The sequence below is a fragment of the Aquarana catesbeiana genome, linkage group LG03 (assembly GCF_042186555.1).
Source record: "Aquarana catesbeiana isolate 2022-GZ linkage group LG03, ASM4218655v1, whole genome shotgun sequence".
Taxonomy (NCBI): domain Eukaryota; kingdom Metazoa; phylum Chordata; class Amphibia; order Anura; family Ranidae; genus Aquarana; species Aquarana catesbeiana.
In genome coordinates, this window is record NC_133326.1 from 323,660,320 (window position 1) to 323,678,135 (window position 17,816).

The 17,816-nt window shown below is 43.5% G+C and overlaps 1 protein-coding gene across 1 annotated transcript in view; it reads left to right on the top strand.

Moving 5' to 3' along the window:
* Window positions 1-5,560: 5,560 nt before the first annotated feature.
* TSPAN17 (tetraspanin 17) overlaps window positions 5,561-17,816 on the top strand; it is an 84,315-nt gene continuing 72,059 nt past the window's right edge. The window contains exon 1 of the mRNA XM_073620466.1: window positions 5,561-5,911. Coding sequence (XP_073476567.1) covers window positions 5,825-5,911 — 87 coding nt within the window. The 5' untranslated portion in view covers window positions 5,561-5,824. The remainder of the gene's footprint in view (window positions 5,912-17,816) is intronic.

A 17,816-nucleotide genomic window follows, 5' to 3' on the forward strand; every position in this document is an offset into this window, starting at 1 on the left:
ATATAAATAAATAAATAAATATATATATATATATATATATATATATATATATATATATATATAGGCGTATAACACGCACCCCAAGTTTAGGAGGGAATTTTAAGGAAAAAAAACTTACATTTAAATGTCCATCTGTAGTATTGTCCCCGATTGCGGCCTTGTCCCCGATTGCAGCCTTGTCAGTGTCCCTCTGTAGCCTGTGTTGTTTGCATCTTTGAAAATGGCGCTGCCGTTCTCGGCCGCTTTTGGCCATTCTCGGCGGCTCTTGGCCACTTTCGGCCATTCTCCGCGGCTCTCGGACACACTCGGCTTTCGGCGGCTCCTGCGGGACTGCGAGAGGCGCCGAGAATGGGCGAAAGCCATCGAGAATGGCCGAGAGCCGCCGAGAATGGCCGAAGGTGGGCGAGAGCCGCCGAGAACAGCGGCGCCATTTTCAAAGCCGCTAAGAGCGGCCGAAAAGCTCACAATCGGCGGGGGATCGGCGTATAACACGCACCCACGGCGTATAACACGCATATATATAGTGTGTGTGTATGTATGTATGTATGTGTGTGTATGTATGTATGTATGTGTGTGTATATATATATATATATATATATATATATATATATATATATATATATATATATATATATAGAGAGTAAAAAAATTCTGCGCTAGGTCTACATATAAATTAAGCAGCAGTAAACAGTGCGACAACACCAATTTAAATATAGAAAAATTAAACCGCGCTAAACAAAAATTAATATACAGTTGGTAAGGTGGAGGTCTTACCTACCACCTGCAAATATTAATAAAAATACAAAATTCAATATTTAAAGGCAAAGAAAAAGTCCAGATATTTCTTGAAATGGAATCAATCTTCAAATACCAGGATGTTCAGCTTATTACAGGTAACAATCCAAGAATGAGCTAAGATTGCCCTTACCAGAACATCAGTAACAATGAGCGGATGGCATTAAACCCAGCCAGGGCCTTTGGGATGAAAAAAACAATCTGCACCGTCCGTTTTCAAAAAGTAATCCCCTCAATGGATACAGGAGAAAAAACAACACAAAAACTGGCCATAGTGTAGTATATCAAATGTTAAGCATGGACAAGCAGACATACCAACACCCTGGTGAGCACACAAGAACAAACAACAAAAAGGAGGGGGGGGGGGGGGGGGGGGGAGTGAAAAACCCACCACCGTGGCTGTAGATCGCGCTTACCGACTCACGGTGGTAACCAGGCTCTATGTCAAACTAGGAACTGATTGATGGTTGACAGGGAACACTTGATTCATCCACATTAGCCAGGAATCCATACCATCAGTATACAACCCAAAATATAAATGATAAACTTTCCATGGTGAAATACGTTTAAAACCAGATTTAATGAATATGGTAATGCACTTACAGAATAAAAGAACTTGTATCGCATAAAGTACAAATCGCCGGCCGGCATAAAAACATGGGAGCGGAGCTCGTCCTACTTCCTGGTCACGTGGTAGCATCGCTGCGTGCGTACCCAGACGCGTTTCGTCATCAAATGGACATTTTCAATGGATGTAGCGCTAACTCTCGGTGGAGCTGCTGGTTTAAAGCGGGCTTGTTACCCTCACTCTCGATACCTCTGTTTCACCGGCACCGGGTCTAGGGTCCCGTTGAGTTTACCTCTGGACGATATAAGCACCAAACACTTGAGTATATTTTCAAATGCTTTAATGAACAAGTAATAAAGGAAGTAGCAGGAAAGAGGCAGACGTTGCAGGGAAGCTCAAATACCTTTCCTTAGTATTCTTTGGAATTGACAACTTGTAGTTGAATGTGCTCCCCTTGTGGGATTCAATCTTTGCCCGCCTAGATAGGCCTCTCTCACTTGCCTAGCATCCAGCACGTAGCATGAACAAAAGTCTCTGCCACAGACTTGTTTGGAATAAAACCCGTACGATCCTCTGCCACAGGATGTATTGGTTTGCGATGAATGTCAGACACAGTACTTGAACCTTTAAGCCAACCCGGCAGTACTATGCAGTAAGACTACTTCAGGATACGTCCTCCAACCGAGTCACCAGGCCCCTCTCCAGACCAGCACTCTGCATGATCCTTCCATGACGGGTCCTCCCCTGGGATCTCCTCGGTTGTCCAGCTTCTTCACTCAGGATAGACAGCTCAGGACCATTCCTCTGCCACTGTGGCAGGCCCCACACAGGCCTCTGGGCCCACCCACACGCCGCAGTGATGTGGGCCTCCGGAACGGAGGACCACGAGGTGGTACTCTTAACAGGAGGGCCAGCAGGTGGCTGAAAACGAACCACTAAACATGGCGTCTGTCCCATAAATACCCTCTCCCAGAATGCAACTCGGAGGACCACCTCCACCGAGTTGTCTCCGGGACAGAGGAGCACTCATACGCTTCAACACGTTGCCTTTCCAACACCAGCCCATGGTGACAACGACACCCACCGGCACAGTGTGGAACTACACGCAACTCAGCCAAGCTGGAACAGAGGCAAATCTAACTTCCTCTAACAAGTAACCCACAAGATTTACCTATCAGCGGTAGATTAAAAATCTACCAGCGCTACATACTCCCCCCACTACAATAGACGTTGTCCTCAACGTCTGTCAAAAAAAATAATAATAATAACTCCCAAGCCTAAGAGCACTTATTTGAGCTTAAAACTTGGCTTAAAGTAAAGAAGAGAAGAAGACAGTAGAGAGATATATTACAATTTCAACATTTTTCTTTTGAACAATATGTTCACATCCGTAAACAAAACCACATTAATACTGTTGCAACCCCACTATCTATCTAGCTGAAAAGCCTAACAGCTTGATAGCAGGTCCACTTGCTCCTGGAAAAAAAACAAAGTTAAACACACACACAAGATATATACAGTTTTACGAGCAAAGTCTCATTCTTAAAAAAATGAAACTCTCTTCCTATAATCTTTCCTATGTTCCCACTAAGGAACCAACTAGAATAACTTGAGGAGTCCATCCCTATAAATAATTAGGTATGTTATATCTTTGTACGAAAGAAGTCCAGCTAGCGAAAAACCGAGCCTTGGATTTAAAAACACAGAGCTGAACACCAAATCTTGACCTCGAAGATCTCTGAACACTGACACTATCTACATACCCCACAGTTCTTTATCCATTATCACCAGTAGAACCGAGGATCTGGCAATGTCAGTGATTTTCCTTGTTTATCCATTGTAGTGATAAAGTACACCACATCATCTTTTCCTGGTCTACAAATGACCACTTTGTCAGCATAAATGTGCCATAGTTCCAGTGTAGGAAACAGCGCTACATATATATAATTTTTTTTTTTTAAAGCAGAAGATCAAAGATCAAAAAACATTTTTTTTTTAATCTTTTGTAAAGAAGGTAAAGAAGTGATTTGGGGTCTTGACCCCAGATCTCTCCATAAAGAGGACCTGTCATTCTTATTTTTGTTACAAGGGATGTTTACATTCCTTGTAATAGGAATAAAAGTGATACAAAAAAAATATACTATAAAAACAATTAAAGGGATGGTGTAAAAATAAAAAGTAAAATAAATAAAATAAAACAATTAAATAAAGCGCTCCCATCCCTCTGTGCTCATGCAGAGAAGTGAACACATACGTAAGTTGTGCACGTATATGTAAGCGGTATCTGCACCACACATGTGAGGTATCACCGCAAATGTTAGAGTGAGAGCAATAATTCTAGCACTAAACCACCTCTGTAACTCTAAACAGGTATCCTTTAAAGGTGTTTAAAGCGACACCTATGGAGATTTTTAATTTACTGTAGCATACCGCCCAACATTTTAAGATGGGAATGAGGGACACCTACTAGCAAACTCTTAAAGGAGAAATAACCCCCCCCAAAAAAGGTTAATTAAATCCACAAGTGCTTTGTTTTACCACTACTATTCCTTTATATTAGCTTTTAAAATGTATAAATACAGCAATTTATAATTTGGATGAAAGGTTTAGCACTGGGAAACACTTTTTGAAAGACAAAAAGTGCATGTTATATACAACTATATAGATCTGACCAAAATGAGGAAGAAAGAGGGACAGAGGGACATTGCTCCAAATCAGGGACAGTCCCTCCAAATCAGAGACAGTTGGGAAGTATGCCGTAGTTTGTCACAATTCCACGAGCATTCGCAATTCTAAAGCGTGACATGTTAGGTACCTACTTACTCGGTGTAACATCATCTTTCACATTTTACAAAAAAATTGAGGTATATATTGTTTTTTTTTTTAACCACTTCAATACCAGCCCGTAGTCAAATGACGGCCACAGATGGGATCTCCCATCCTGGGTGGATGTCATATGACGTCCTGGGCTTCCTGGCTGTCTAGGGGGCGTGCACCCGCCACGTTGCTCGGGACCCGGTGTGTGTGCCCGGCGGCCGCGATGTCCGCCGGGCACCCGCAATTGCCCGTTAACCGAGCAGGACCGTGGATCTGCGTAATCACACAGATCCACGTCCTGTCAGGTGAGAGGAGACCGATCTGTGTTCCCAGTACAGAGGAACACCGATCGGTCTCCTCCCCTTGTGAGTCCCCACCCCCTACAGTTAGAATCACTCTTAACCCCCTAGGAAACACATTTAACCCCTCGTGTCCCCCTAGTGGTTAACCTCTTCCCTGCCTGTCACATTTATACAGTAATCAATGCAATTTTATAGCATTGATCACTGTATAAATGTGAATGGTCCCAAAAATGTGTCAAAAAGTGTCCGATGTGTCCGCCATAATGTCGCAGTCACGAAAAAAATCGCAGATAGCCGCCATTACTAGTAAAAAATAAATAAATAAATAAATCATTTTTTTTAAAAAATGCCATAAATCTATCCCGTATTTTGTAGACGCTATACCAATCAATATACGCTTATTGTGATTTTTTTTTTACCAGACATATGTAGAAGAATATGTATTGGCCTAAACTGAGGAAAAAATTTGTTTTTTAAAAAAAAATTTGGATATTTACTATAGCAAAAAGTATAAAATATTGTTTTTTTTCAAAATTGTCGCTCTTCTTTTGTTTATAGCGCAAAAAATAAAAACCGCAGAGGTGATCAAATACCACCAAAAGAAAGCTCTATTTGTGGGAAAAAAAGGACGTCAATTTTGTTTGGGTACAGCGTCGCACCACCGCGCAATTGTCATTTAAAGTACAACAGCGCTGAAAACTAAAAATTGATCTGGGAAGGAAGGGGGTGAAAATGCCCTGTATTGAACCAGTTCATCATTAAAAATTATTTTTTCCCCAAAAAATTGCATTTGCAAAAGTGCTGCGCAGTGATATAAATTGCAACGATTGCTGTTTTATTCCCTAGGGTCTCTGCTAAATAAAAAAAAAAAAATAAAAAAATATAACGTTTGGGGGTTCTAAGTAATTTTCTAGCAAAAAAAAACGATTTCAATTTGTAAACGAAAAGTGCCAGTTTGACTCGCTGGCCATGATTTTGAACTCAGCGCACACAGCCTGTAGACTTGGAAATCCTTGATGTCATGTTAGCGGGTGTTCTACTGAATTACGGCCACAAGATGTCGCTGGAGCGGCCAGGCGGGCCCGCCCCCGGCAGGGAGGAGTTGTACTGAGCACTGCATAAAGCACGATAAGACTACACAGCAGTCATGGATCTCCCGAGCCTGGGACCCCAGGAAGCGCTGGAACAATAGCCCGGCCTGCGCTCCCCAATGCCAGGGTTAGCAGGTTGGCGGGTGTCGTCGTCCAGTCCCCCCAGTCGTGCACGGTGCCCCCTGGCTGTCGGTGGTGCTCGCTGCGGCTGTGTGTGATTATTGCCTTAGCTGGTGTGTGGGAGCCAAGCCATGTCTGGCAAACACCAGCATTTCAAGGGGCCTGAAGTCAGCTGCTGTGTCAAGTATTTCTTGTTTGCCTTCAACATCGTGTTCTGGGTGAGTGTGGAGGGGGTGGGGGGAGCCAGGCTTTGTCTGGGGGGGAAGGAATGGATGACAGTGGGGGGGGGGGAGAGGAATGGATGACAGGGGGGGAGCTGGCCTTTCTCCTGGACACTTCCCATTGTTTCTTCCTGCTTGGGGTAATGATGTGAGAGGAAAGCCATTAACCTATTCTTCTAGGAGACCGCCGCTAGTCTTCTCATACACACCACATTTCTTATTGGTTCAACTGATTTCCACTGACCGCCAACACTTCCTATTCTAACCAATGATAGGAGGGCGCTGTCATTGGAAATGGCTGAGATGGCCTTTAAATTGGCCAGTGTGTGCCCAGCACTGCACCCAGAGAACAGACCTAGTATTGGAATAATGTGCCCATAGGTCGGGCTTCCAATGGACGAGGAATGTAAGCTCTGTGGGCTGGTCAGGATGTGATTAACTTGTAATGTATGTATGTGGGTGGCAGTGTTTTCACCCCCCCAGCTGTAAATCCATACTATCCACACACTGGGGATTTCTATCTGTGGCTCAGGATTGGGGAGCCAGGTACACCTCCTATTCTGACAGCTGAGCCAGGCTTCTGTGTTTGGATATCGGATACATTGTAAATGGTGGGAGGAGACTGGGGTCAGGGGTCACTATGGTATGGGGGCTGGAGGGGAGGGGGATCCAGGGTTATTATGGGGGCTGGGAGAGATCCAAGATAGTTATGGGGGTGGGATCCTGGCTTGTGTTACAAAGGCTCGGGGGAAGCATTCAGGATTGTTATGGGGGATCTGGGATTGTTATAGGGGCTGAGTGGGGATCCAAGATTACTATGGGTGCTTTTTGGCGGGGTCCAGGGTCATTATGGGGGGCATCCATGATTGTTGCGATCAGAATAGTTGGGGAGATCCAGGATCATTATGTGGCTGGGGTGATCCAGGATCATCGTAAGGGCTGGAGGGCATCCATGATTGTTGGGGAGATCCAGGATCATTGTAGGGGCTAGGGGGATCCAAGATTATTATGGGTGCTTCTGTGGGGATCAGGGTCATTATGGGGGCATCCATGATTGTTGTTGTGGCGATCAGAATAGTTGGGGAGATCCAGGATCATTGTAGGGGCTGGGGGGGATCCAAGATTATTATGGGTGCTTCTGTGGGGACCAGACAGGGTCATTATGGGGGCATCCATGATAGTTGTGGCGATCAGAATAGTTGGGGAGATCCAGGATCATTGTAGGGGCTGGGGGGGATCCAAGATTATTATAGGTGCTTCTGGAGGGGACCAGGGTTATTATGGGGGCATCCATGATTGTTGGGGATCTGGGGGGGAGATCCAGGATCATTATGGGGCTGGGGTGATCCAGGATTGTAACGGGAGCTTTTGAGGCATCCAGGGTCAGTATGAGGGCATCCAGAATCATTATGGTGACTGGGGGGATCCAGCATTAATATGGGGGCTGGTAGGCATCCTGGATCATTGTGGAGGCTTTTGAGGGGGTTGATCAGATTAAGTGCTGTGCATTGTTTAGAAGTACTAAACGCACGTGCATTGTTTTCGCATCCATAATTGATTCTATTATGGGAACTCCACCATAATCCTTTCCTGGGTTATTGTTTTCTGGCTCGTTGATGCTTTAAAGCTGGACCAATGAATGTGTGTTTTGTGTACAATACTGTGCAACAAAAATCCATTTATAGTGGTCTCTGGACAAGCAGATGTGTCAGATCGTTTGGATCGGAGGTGTAACCCATTGATCTGCAATTGGTTATGAGACCACAGCTTATCTTTGTTTTACAGCTAACTGTGTTATAAGCTTGTATTTACACAGGCGGTCAGGGGCGGATGGTTTGCTGCGTTGAGGTGGCTAAAAGCCTTCTCTGGATGCAGGAAGACTTTTTTTTTTTTGGCTGCATGCAGACAGCTGTGGTCAAACGCAGACCCTGGCCGCACTGTCTGCTTCCAGGGTCAGTCAGAGGTTCTGTTCAGTCACACATAACCAATCAGATGAAAGGTTACATGCTAACAGCACCAGCAACTGATTGGTGCAGAGTACAAATTTGACAGCCGCCACTGGTAACAGTGTGAGCCTGTACAGCCACTTGTGTATCCTTTCACAAAATGGGCTGTCTGCATGCAGCTCAGCCCTATTTAAAGTGGTTCTAAACTGTAAGGCTGCATTCACACCTGAGCGTAGCGTTTTTGAGTGTTTCTTCCGGCGGTTTGTCGCGCGATATATTTGCGCGTTTCCATGCAGCGTTGTCCTGCGTTTTTGAGCTTTGGGAATTTTTTTATTAGCCAATAGGAAAAATGATCATTTTGTCATCTGCTTCCTGCTCAAAACGCCCAAATCTGCCCAATTCGCACGACTTGGAGTGGAGATGTGAACCATCTCCATAGAGAATAATGGATTTTTTTCCGCTCAAGCGTTTTTGTAGCTTCAAGCTACAAAACGCTCAGGTGTGAATGGGCTCTAAGAGTGTGTGTGTTGGGTTTTATTTTTCTTAATGCATTCTCTGCATAAAGGTAAAGCAAAAAAATCCAGTGCTGTGCCCAGCTGCGGAAATTGTTTCCCCTGCTCTCCCAGGCTTTGCTAAAAGCATCAAAAACCATTGGTTCCTCCTGCTATCAAATCTCGGGTGGAGGGGATGGGGCTGAGCCGTAATGTGTGTCTATGGATGCACACAGTCTGGCTTAGGAGTGAGCCTGCATGTGTGCCCCATAGCTGATGGCTTACTATGGGGGCGCAAACACAGAAGGGAAGTAGAGTTAGCGGGGGACCCCAGGAGGGGAGGTAAGCGGCCACTATGTGCCATACCATAGCACATAGCAGGTAAGTATAAATATCTTTTTATTGTAAATAATAAAAAAAAAAAAAAAAAAAAAAAATTAGTCTTTGGTCCCTATCACACTGATGGACCAGTCAGTGTTTTTTTTTTTTTTTTTTTTTGGCAGACCCAATCGGACGATCCATTAAGCTCTATCGAGTGCCGGATGTAAATGGACAGATGGGATCGGATGGCAGTCGGATGTATAGACACATGTTCATTTACATCTGACTGCCCATAGAGGAGAGTGGGCTGAGTCTTTGTCCACTCTGCATAACTAGTGCGGACACGGACCTGTCATCCGCCTGATCAGCGAAGAAATGAGAAGGTGGATCCACTGGAGTAGTTCGCCGGTGTGAAAGAGCCCTTACGATCCCTTAAACAAAAAAACAAAACAAAACCTAAACAAACTGCGTTGCACGGGGATGAATGCCCTTGTGACTTCAGATTTGCATGCTTCCTGGTTAGTGACTTGGAAAATATTAATGTTCAGATCAACTAGTATTTTCTGTCTTGAGTTTGTCATGATCTACTGATTAAAAAGCCATTTTGAGTCAGATGTTTTATGAGAAGGCAATCTTGCTGATGGGCTGCATTGTACCTGAGTTCAAACCAACGCAATTGTTTTGTTTTATTACCTCTGCTGCCAGTGTGATTTGGGCTTGTTTGTGCTAGAAAACGCATGCACCAAAGCCATCGAAACCCAGAAAACAAATGTTATGTATTACAGCTTACCAGTCTTTAGATGATTGAAGGAGCCATGGTTGTCACTCAGGTTGGACTAAGCAAACATCTGTGTTTTATCTCCCTTACATGGTAAATGATGGGATTAGTAGTTTACACAAGTCCTTTCAGCTTACAGGAAGTGGCAAGATCAACAGGTGTTTTTTGTATTTAATGAAATGTTCTTGGCCTGAAACTGTTGCAACCACAACATCTAAGGACTAGTTAGCTGCCATATTTTTGTTTTTAGGGAGCGTCTAACTACTTGCTTACTGGCACTTAGCACCCCCCCCCTCCTGCCCAGACCAATTTTAAGCTTTCAGTGCTCTCACACTTTGAATGACAATTACTCAGTCATGCATCACTGTACCCAAATTTTTTTTTTTACAAATGGAGTTTTGGTTTTTTATTTTTTGTGCTATAAATGAAAAGACTGGACATTTTGAAAAAAAAAAAAAAAAAAATTTTTTTTTCTTAATTTCTGTGATTTAAAATTTTGCAAGTTTAGTAATTTTTCTTCATGCATTTTGGCCACAATTTATACTGCTACATATCTTTGGTTAAAAATAACCAAATTTGGTCTGTGTGAAAGCCAGAGAGTCTACAAGCTATGGTGCAAATGATAAAAAATGTATCACACCTGGTATACTGGTGGTCTAATTTCTTGAGACCCTAACAAGCCAGGAAAATACAAATTACCCCCCACCCCATGACCCCTTTTTGGAAAGTAGACATTTCAAGGTATTCAGTAAAAGGCATAGGTAGGTAGTGTTTTTTTTTTTTTTTTTTTTTTTTTTTTTTTTTTTTTCCTTCACAAAATTGTCATTGTAATAGGTTATTTCTCTCACATGGCATGTGCATGCCACAAATGACACCCCAAAATACATTCTGCTACTCCTGATGCCACGTGTGGGACTTTTTCACAGCCTAGCCACATAGAGAGGCCCAACATGCAGGGAGCACCATCAAGTGTTCTAGGAGCATAAATTGCACACTAGTCCAGTGGCAGGGTACAAGATCAGTCCAGGAGGCAGGCAAAAAACATGATCAAACAGTCTAGGGTCAGTATCAGAGATGTGCAGAAGCGTGGTCGAATAACAAGCCAAGGGGTGTGAAGGTAAATGGCAGGAACACTGAGGATTACATTTACCATACTTCAGTAATAATTTACTGAAGTATGGTAACGGCGGAAACGGTCACCTATGCAGAGGCCTGGTTGGGAAGGACACTGGGGACAATAAAAGGGGTCTCTTCGAACACCTCCACTGGTACACACCTTACATCTTTTCTGACATCTTTGGCCTGTTAGTTTGGGAGGGATTTTATCAGGAAAGTGGCGTTCAGAGAGTCTACTAAGAACATTGGATCAAATGTTTTCTGGTGGGCCATTTAGGAATATAAGGGCAGTGATTCTTTCCTCCTGGTAGCCAAGGAAGGGTTGGTTGGTGGTGGAGGGGGGGGGGGCGGTTGCGGCGCTTTTGGTGGAATTCCGGTAAATTTATATATCAATTGTATATGGCCAAATGGAGGGGGGGGGGGTGGAGAATTGCTTATACATTTTTTTTTTTTTTTTTTTTTTTTTTTTTATACCAATGTTATGTTCATCTTGTGGCAAGGTAGGGTTTTGAGCATTTGGTCATTGAAGTCAACTCCCCCCATGAACAAATTGTATTCGTGGACACATGTTGGCTTTTGGATGAGGCCATTCCTTCTGGGGATTTCCATGTAGGTTTTATAGTGGCTCAAAGACAGCATGTAGACATCCCTTCTGTCCCTCCACTTCACTGCCAGTTTTGCAGACTCGCCGTCTCCCCTCTTCTCAACTTCATATTGTGGAAAGCCCTTCCTTTTCTTTCTCACGGTACCACATGCTGGCGTCTTCCTCCGGTGAAGGTTTTGGAACAGGAGCAGAGTCGTGTAAAGTTGACTACATACAGGTGGTAACATTTCTCAAGTAGTGGGTATATGAGGTCCCAAATAACTTTTCTGCTTGATCCTATGTACTTTGGGCAATTGGGGGGGCTAAAGCTGGGTGTCCTTCCCTTCATTTACTATGAAGGCATATGTGTACCCTGTGGCTCGGTCACATAATTTGTACACTTTCACCCCATAGCGGGCCCTTTTGCTGGGGATAAATTGCTTGACTCATCCACACGTGTTGGTCTGGGGTAAACAACTAAGGGAATTTTTCAGAAAAATTTTTAGAAGTGGTTGAATTTTGTAAAGCTTATCGTAATTTGGGTCATTTCGGGGAGGGCACTGGGTATTGTCATTGATATGTAGGAACCTCATAATCGTGAGATATCTGGTCTTTTTTTGGCATCACATTCTTTATGGAACTCACACAAAAAAAATAAATAAATAAAAAAAAAAAAGAAATCGATTGGGGAAAAAAAAAAATTCTGTGTCCACCTGGACTCCTGGCTGGGCAGTGAAAGGGGGAATGTTAGCTTCTCCTGAGTTAGAAGGAAGCCACAAGGGGTTCTGAAGGGCATAGGGAAGGCTGGCATGGGTCCTAACCCTTTTGGGGCTCAGGTGACGCCCCACTGGTACTTGGCTGTTCTTGCCATGGCACTGCCTCCTCCCCAGAATACCATCGTTTTGCGGGCAGATTATCTTCCTTGGAGTCTGTCAGTGTTCCACTACTTAAGACTGGCTCGGATTGGAATCTGAAGTAAAGAGCTCTTCCTTGCTCTCATCAGCTGCACTAAAAGATATGTCTGTGTCGCAAACAGTCGTCTGAGGAAGGATTGTATGATATTCAGATCGTGTGTACACTACTTTCGACAGCCGATCACAACTGTTCATCCGATATTATTTGATCGGACATGCACGAAAATTTTCCTTGTACGATTTTCATTTAGTCAGTATAGTTGTCGTCCGAAAATACAAATGCATGACATCACTTCTGGGTTTTTTTATTGTCTGTCGTACGAGAATTTTCATGACTTTATTTAGCTATTCAGTTTCTACTTGCGACTATTAAGCAAGAACGGTCATACGATATTCGGAACGTGTGTACGAGGCATAGCACTGGTGTTGCCACTGTATGCGGTGTATAGTAGCAATTGCGCACGCTGCAGCACAGGTTGCTCTCCCTCACACGCTGTCTGTGTGAGGGAGAGCGGTCAATGAGATGATCTCAAATGTTTACATTTTGAGATCACCTCTCATTGGACATGCCAATCGTTTAGTAAATAGCCTCTGTGATTGGCTGTGTCCAAAGGACACCGCCATCACAAATTTTTCCCCGATGCTCGAGAGGGTGCGTGGGGAGCGCTGAAAGGGGACAACGTCATATGACGGCGCCCCGTCATTCGGCTATAGAGCAGATATGAGGAGGTTAACATATGGATACTGTCTTTGCGTTACAGCAGATTAACCTGAAGTACATCTAAAAGGCTCCTGTATGACTGTCTCAAGGCGCCCCAACAGGTCATGTTTTCAGGCTTTCCATTACTTTGCACAGGTGATTTGATCAGTTTCACTGCCTTAGTAATTACCACAGCCATTTTTTCTGAGGGAAATCCTGAAAACATGCCGTGTTGGGGCGCCTTGAGGACTTCAGTTGAGAAACATTGGTCTAAACAAGTACCACATCCAGTTACTATGATGCGCAAGTCTCATAAAATAAAAATACTTTTGCCTGACTGAGCCAGATTCTTGATTTGTCTCGCATGCTTTCCCTCCCAGACACTGCAGATCCCATTGGGAGGGTTTCAGAGACAGAAGCAGTCGTCTTAGGGGCGCTTTTAACCCCCGCTAGCGGCAGATGAAGGGGTTAATAGCGTCCGCAGAGCGGCGCTGCCGAAGCGCTTCCCATTGTCAATGGGCAGGGATGCTTTAGGAGCGGTGTATACACAGCGCCCCAAAGATGTGGCTTGCAGGACTTGCATGAGCTACATTGTCGTGCGTAGGGCAGTCCATTCATTTAGGCGGGCTGCCCTATGTGTGCAAAAAAACTTGCATATGCGCCATACCTGCCATTGCATGGAGCCTTTGTGCATTGTTTTTTGTTAATAGGAAGTCCTAGTTCCAGAATTGGAAAATGCATATATGTACTCCTACTGCATCCTTTTCTGCTATCCTGAGTTAAGAGATGCTGCTAAGATTTTTGAGCTCGCCATAAATAGATGAACCGGCCAAATTTAAATGGCCTTTCCCATTTATGAGAAGTTGATCTAACGAACGATCTAATGTACTGGTTGGAAAAATTTGCTTTCATCAGTGCTGATTGGTAGTGGGGAGAGTGTAGGGTGTGGTGTTGGGCATGTATTCAAATTCAGCTGTTTTTCAGCAGGAGCTGGCAAAATTTTGGATCCTTTTGTACCCCTCTGATCAACAGAAAATGCTGTACTGGCTTCTTGTTGGAATACGATAGTGTGGTGGGGGAGATTCCTGCAGCCACGTGTGTGTGTATATATGTGTATATGTGTGTGTATATATGTGTGTATATATATGTGTGTGTGTGTATGTATATGTATATGTATATATATATATATATATATATATATATATATAGATAGATAGATAGATAGATAGATAGATAGATCTCTATCCACAACTTCATTCATTCACCTCGGTAGATGAACTATCAGACCGATGCTGCAGCTGTCCCCTGCCGTCTCTGCACTGAGAACCAAACATCACCGATGGCTCAGTTCTCACAGATCCCCGAGAGGAAAGCTGCTGACTGTCAGTCAGCGTCTCTCCTCTCTGCTTCTCCACGCTCACTGGAGTGCTGAGCTGTGGAGGGGTGGGGAGAGGCTGTCTCAACAGCTCGTTGAGACTGCCATCAATCAAGGCCGCTGACGGATCCAGACTTGGAAGTCGGGATGACGCACTGCCTCGACTGATGGCAGGGACTTCAGCAGATAGCGGGCTTCAGACTGCACTCTGCTGAAAACGGGTCACCGGAGTGCAAAACAAATTGCTCTCCTGTGACCCAGAGGAGAAGCCCTGCCTAAGAGGGAGGCTGGACTTCTCCTCTAAGTGATTCCATAGCCTCTGTTCTCAGGAACAGCAGTACAGTGAACTTCCTAGTGAAAGGCTGTGCAGAAAGGGTTGATCATTGGAGGAGAGCTGGTTTAGTTCTTGGCACAGCTAGAAAACTGTTCACATTGTAATTATTCCTATTGTGGTAAGGTGTTTGGTTTGTTTGTTTTAAAAAGGAAAGCAGAGGGACTGGCAGGATCACCAGGGTTTTCACACAGATGGCAATACAAGGAGAACAGGATATTTGTATACATGTTACAACAGGCACATATCAGGAATTTGCTATGTTTGGTTTACATCTTTAACCGCTTGCCGGCCGCCCCACGTAAATATACTGCGGGGCGGCGGCTCCTCTGGGCAGAATAATGTACAGGTATGTCATTTTACCGTTCTGGGTCCGCGGCGCGCGCACACACTAGCCAGCAACATGCTCCTGCTGTGCTTGGACACAGTGAGAGCTAATCAGCAGGTGCAGCGTACCCGTTGATCATTCCCAACAGAGGCAGAACTGCGGTTTGCCTATGTAAATAAGGCAGATCGCCGTTGTGCTAGGAGGGAAGACCAAGATCCTGTGTTTCTCTTAAGCAGTAACACGGATCTCTGGCATCCCCCACAGTTTGCAAGCATTCCCAGGGAACAAACTTAACCCTTTGCTCTCCCCTGATGTTAACCCCTTTTCTGCCAGTGTCATTAGTACAGTGACAGTGCATATTTTTTATCATTGTATTGGTGTCACTGGTCCCCAAAAAGTATCAAGTGTAATTTGATGTCCGCTATGTTTGCCACAGTGTCACAGTTCCACTATAAGTCGATTTATCACGGCCATTACTTTAAAAAAAATATATCCCAAAGTTTGTAGATACAACTTTTTCGCAAACTACTCAACATACACTTATTGGGATTTTTTGTTTTTTATAGCGCAAAAAATAAAAATCGCGGAGGTGATCAAATACCACTAAAAGGAAGCTCTATTTGGGGGGGAGGACTTGAATCCTATCTGGGTACAGAGTCGCACGACTGTGCAATTGTCAGTTAAAGTAATGCAGTGCCACATCACAAAAAATTGCCTGGTCATGATGGGGTAAATCTTAGAGGTCAAGTGGTTAAATGCATGCATGCTGTGTGTTTTTCTGATTTGCTTTTTCAGTTTTCCACTACCCTATCCAACTGACATGAATTGGGGGGGAGAAAGACAATTTGCAGTACTTTAGCACAGCTTATTGCAAGTGTCCCGAAAATAAATATAGATCGATACTGGGAAAGCATTTCTGCATGGGTTTAGGGAAGATCTAGTTCTGGTCATCCTTGTGATGTTGAAGTCCACTTAATTGTAATTTTTAGAACAATCACTTTTCCCGTTTTGAAGCAATGATTGTTAGTAGTATACCTGCAATGATAGATTTATTTTATTTTTTTTCACGGTGTATGCAATTGAATACTCTAACTTTTCTTCCACTGTGCACTTTACTCCCCTTGCTACTGTTTCGACACTGATACATTACCGTGGTCACAGGAAGAAAAGCAAATGCAAATATTTGCAATTGTGTAAGACCTTAGTTAATGTGCATGCACTTGAAATTGCTAAGTTTTCAACTTGGTTGTTGTTTTTAAGTTAATAATAATCTCTTCAAGAGATAGCGTACAAGTGCAAATGCAGAAAACTGTAGCAATCTGGAAATTTAGTGCTCACTAAACTGATGTCATCAGTTAAAGTTGATCTCTTGGTATACTAATCTAAAAGCCACTTTTTTCTTTCTTTAATATTTTAGACACAATGACGTACCCGTTCCTGAGTCTTCCCTATTCCTCACTGTAGTGAGCGAGGGTCCTACTTTGGGTGTGCCACTTTGCTGCTGGATTACCTGGAAACGTTTATTGGTTGTACAGTGGCACAGTCCTTTTGACTCTCAAAGAATGCAGTCTCATATTATGAGGGGATCCGCTGGCATATACTCTGCAGCACTGGATCACCAATTTCCACTACTAGAAGGGATGCCAGTGGTGGCAGTCTATCATGAGTCAAAGTTTAATATAAAATTGATGAGGGGGATTTCTTTGCACAGAGATGGATTTTTGTGCCTTTTGCACATAATCCTTCACCTTGGCAGTGATTAAATTAAAAAATAGGCTGGCTGTACTGACTCTGATCAAGAGTTCAGTACGACCAGCCTGCCCATTGATGGCTTGAAATATAGATCCATCTATGGCCAGCATAAGTCTGACATGTTCTGTTCTAGGACAGTGGAAGCATTCATTTGTTTTAGATCTCATGGCCTTCACTGTGACTAAAAAGATGTGTGTCTAGAGCAGGGTTTCCCAACCAGGGTTCCATGGAATCCTAGAGTTCCTCCAGGGGTTCCTTGAGCAATTTCTGTCTTTTCAGACAAGTTCCCACTGACACAATTGATCTTTTTAGATCTATGTAGGGAGTAATTCTTCCCACTGACCATCACACTAATGTATCATGAGTTGTAGATACAGAAATTTTCCAGGGAGATATTTCAAGGGGCCCTTTGCCTTGAAAAGGTTGAGAGGGAATATGTATGTATTTATGTATGTATAGGCTGTGCTCCCAAGTAGACTACAAATAAAACTGACCACATGGCATATGGGTATGCTGCTTTTATGGCATGGTCAGTTTGCAATCGTAAAGCAGGGGGACTGGCAGGATCACAAAGTATTTTAAAGAAAAGAAGCGTATCAAATAGAACCTGATAAAGTGCATGGTAACACAGGCACATTATGAAATGTTGGGGTGACATCCATTCATAACTCCTGAACCAGCATGCAAATAGTGAGCTTCACACTCCTGACTTTCCTGATAAGCTTACTTATGTTGGATCAGTTACTTGGTGTTGTCTAAACCTACCCTTAGGTGGAATGGGGTTTAAATAAATAAATAAATAAATATATATATATATATATCTCTCTATCTCTCTCCTCGTACACATGATCGGATTTTCCGATGGGAATTGTGTGACACTGTTGGTGGAAAATCCGACCGTGTGTATGCTTCATTGGACAAATGTTGGATAGCAGGTTTTAAAATTCTCCGCGGACAAATGTCTGTCGGATTTTCTGTGTGTGTGCTAAAGTCCAAAGTACAAACACGCATGCTCGGAAGCAAAGACGAGCCAGAAGCGGTCGGTCTTGTAAACTAGCGTTTGTAATGGAGAATTAACATTTGCGTCGTGGCAAATTATGAAATCTCGAAATGCAGCGCAAATTCTCTTCTTCTTTAATGGGATAATAATGAAGCTGCTTTGCTGGTGTTACTGATGGAGTTATTGCAAATGATTTTTCAAAGGCGCTTTTAATTTACCACAACACCATTATCTCGTAGTTTTTAAGATCAAAGATACAACTATGTT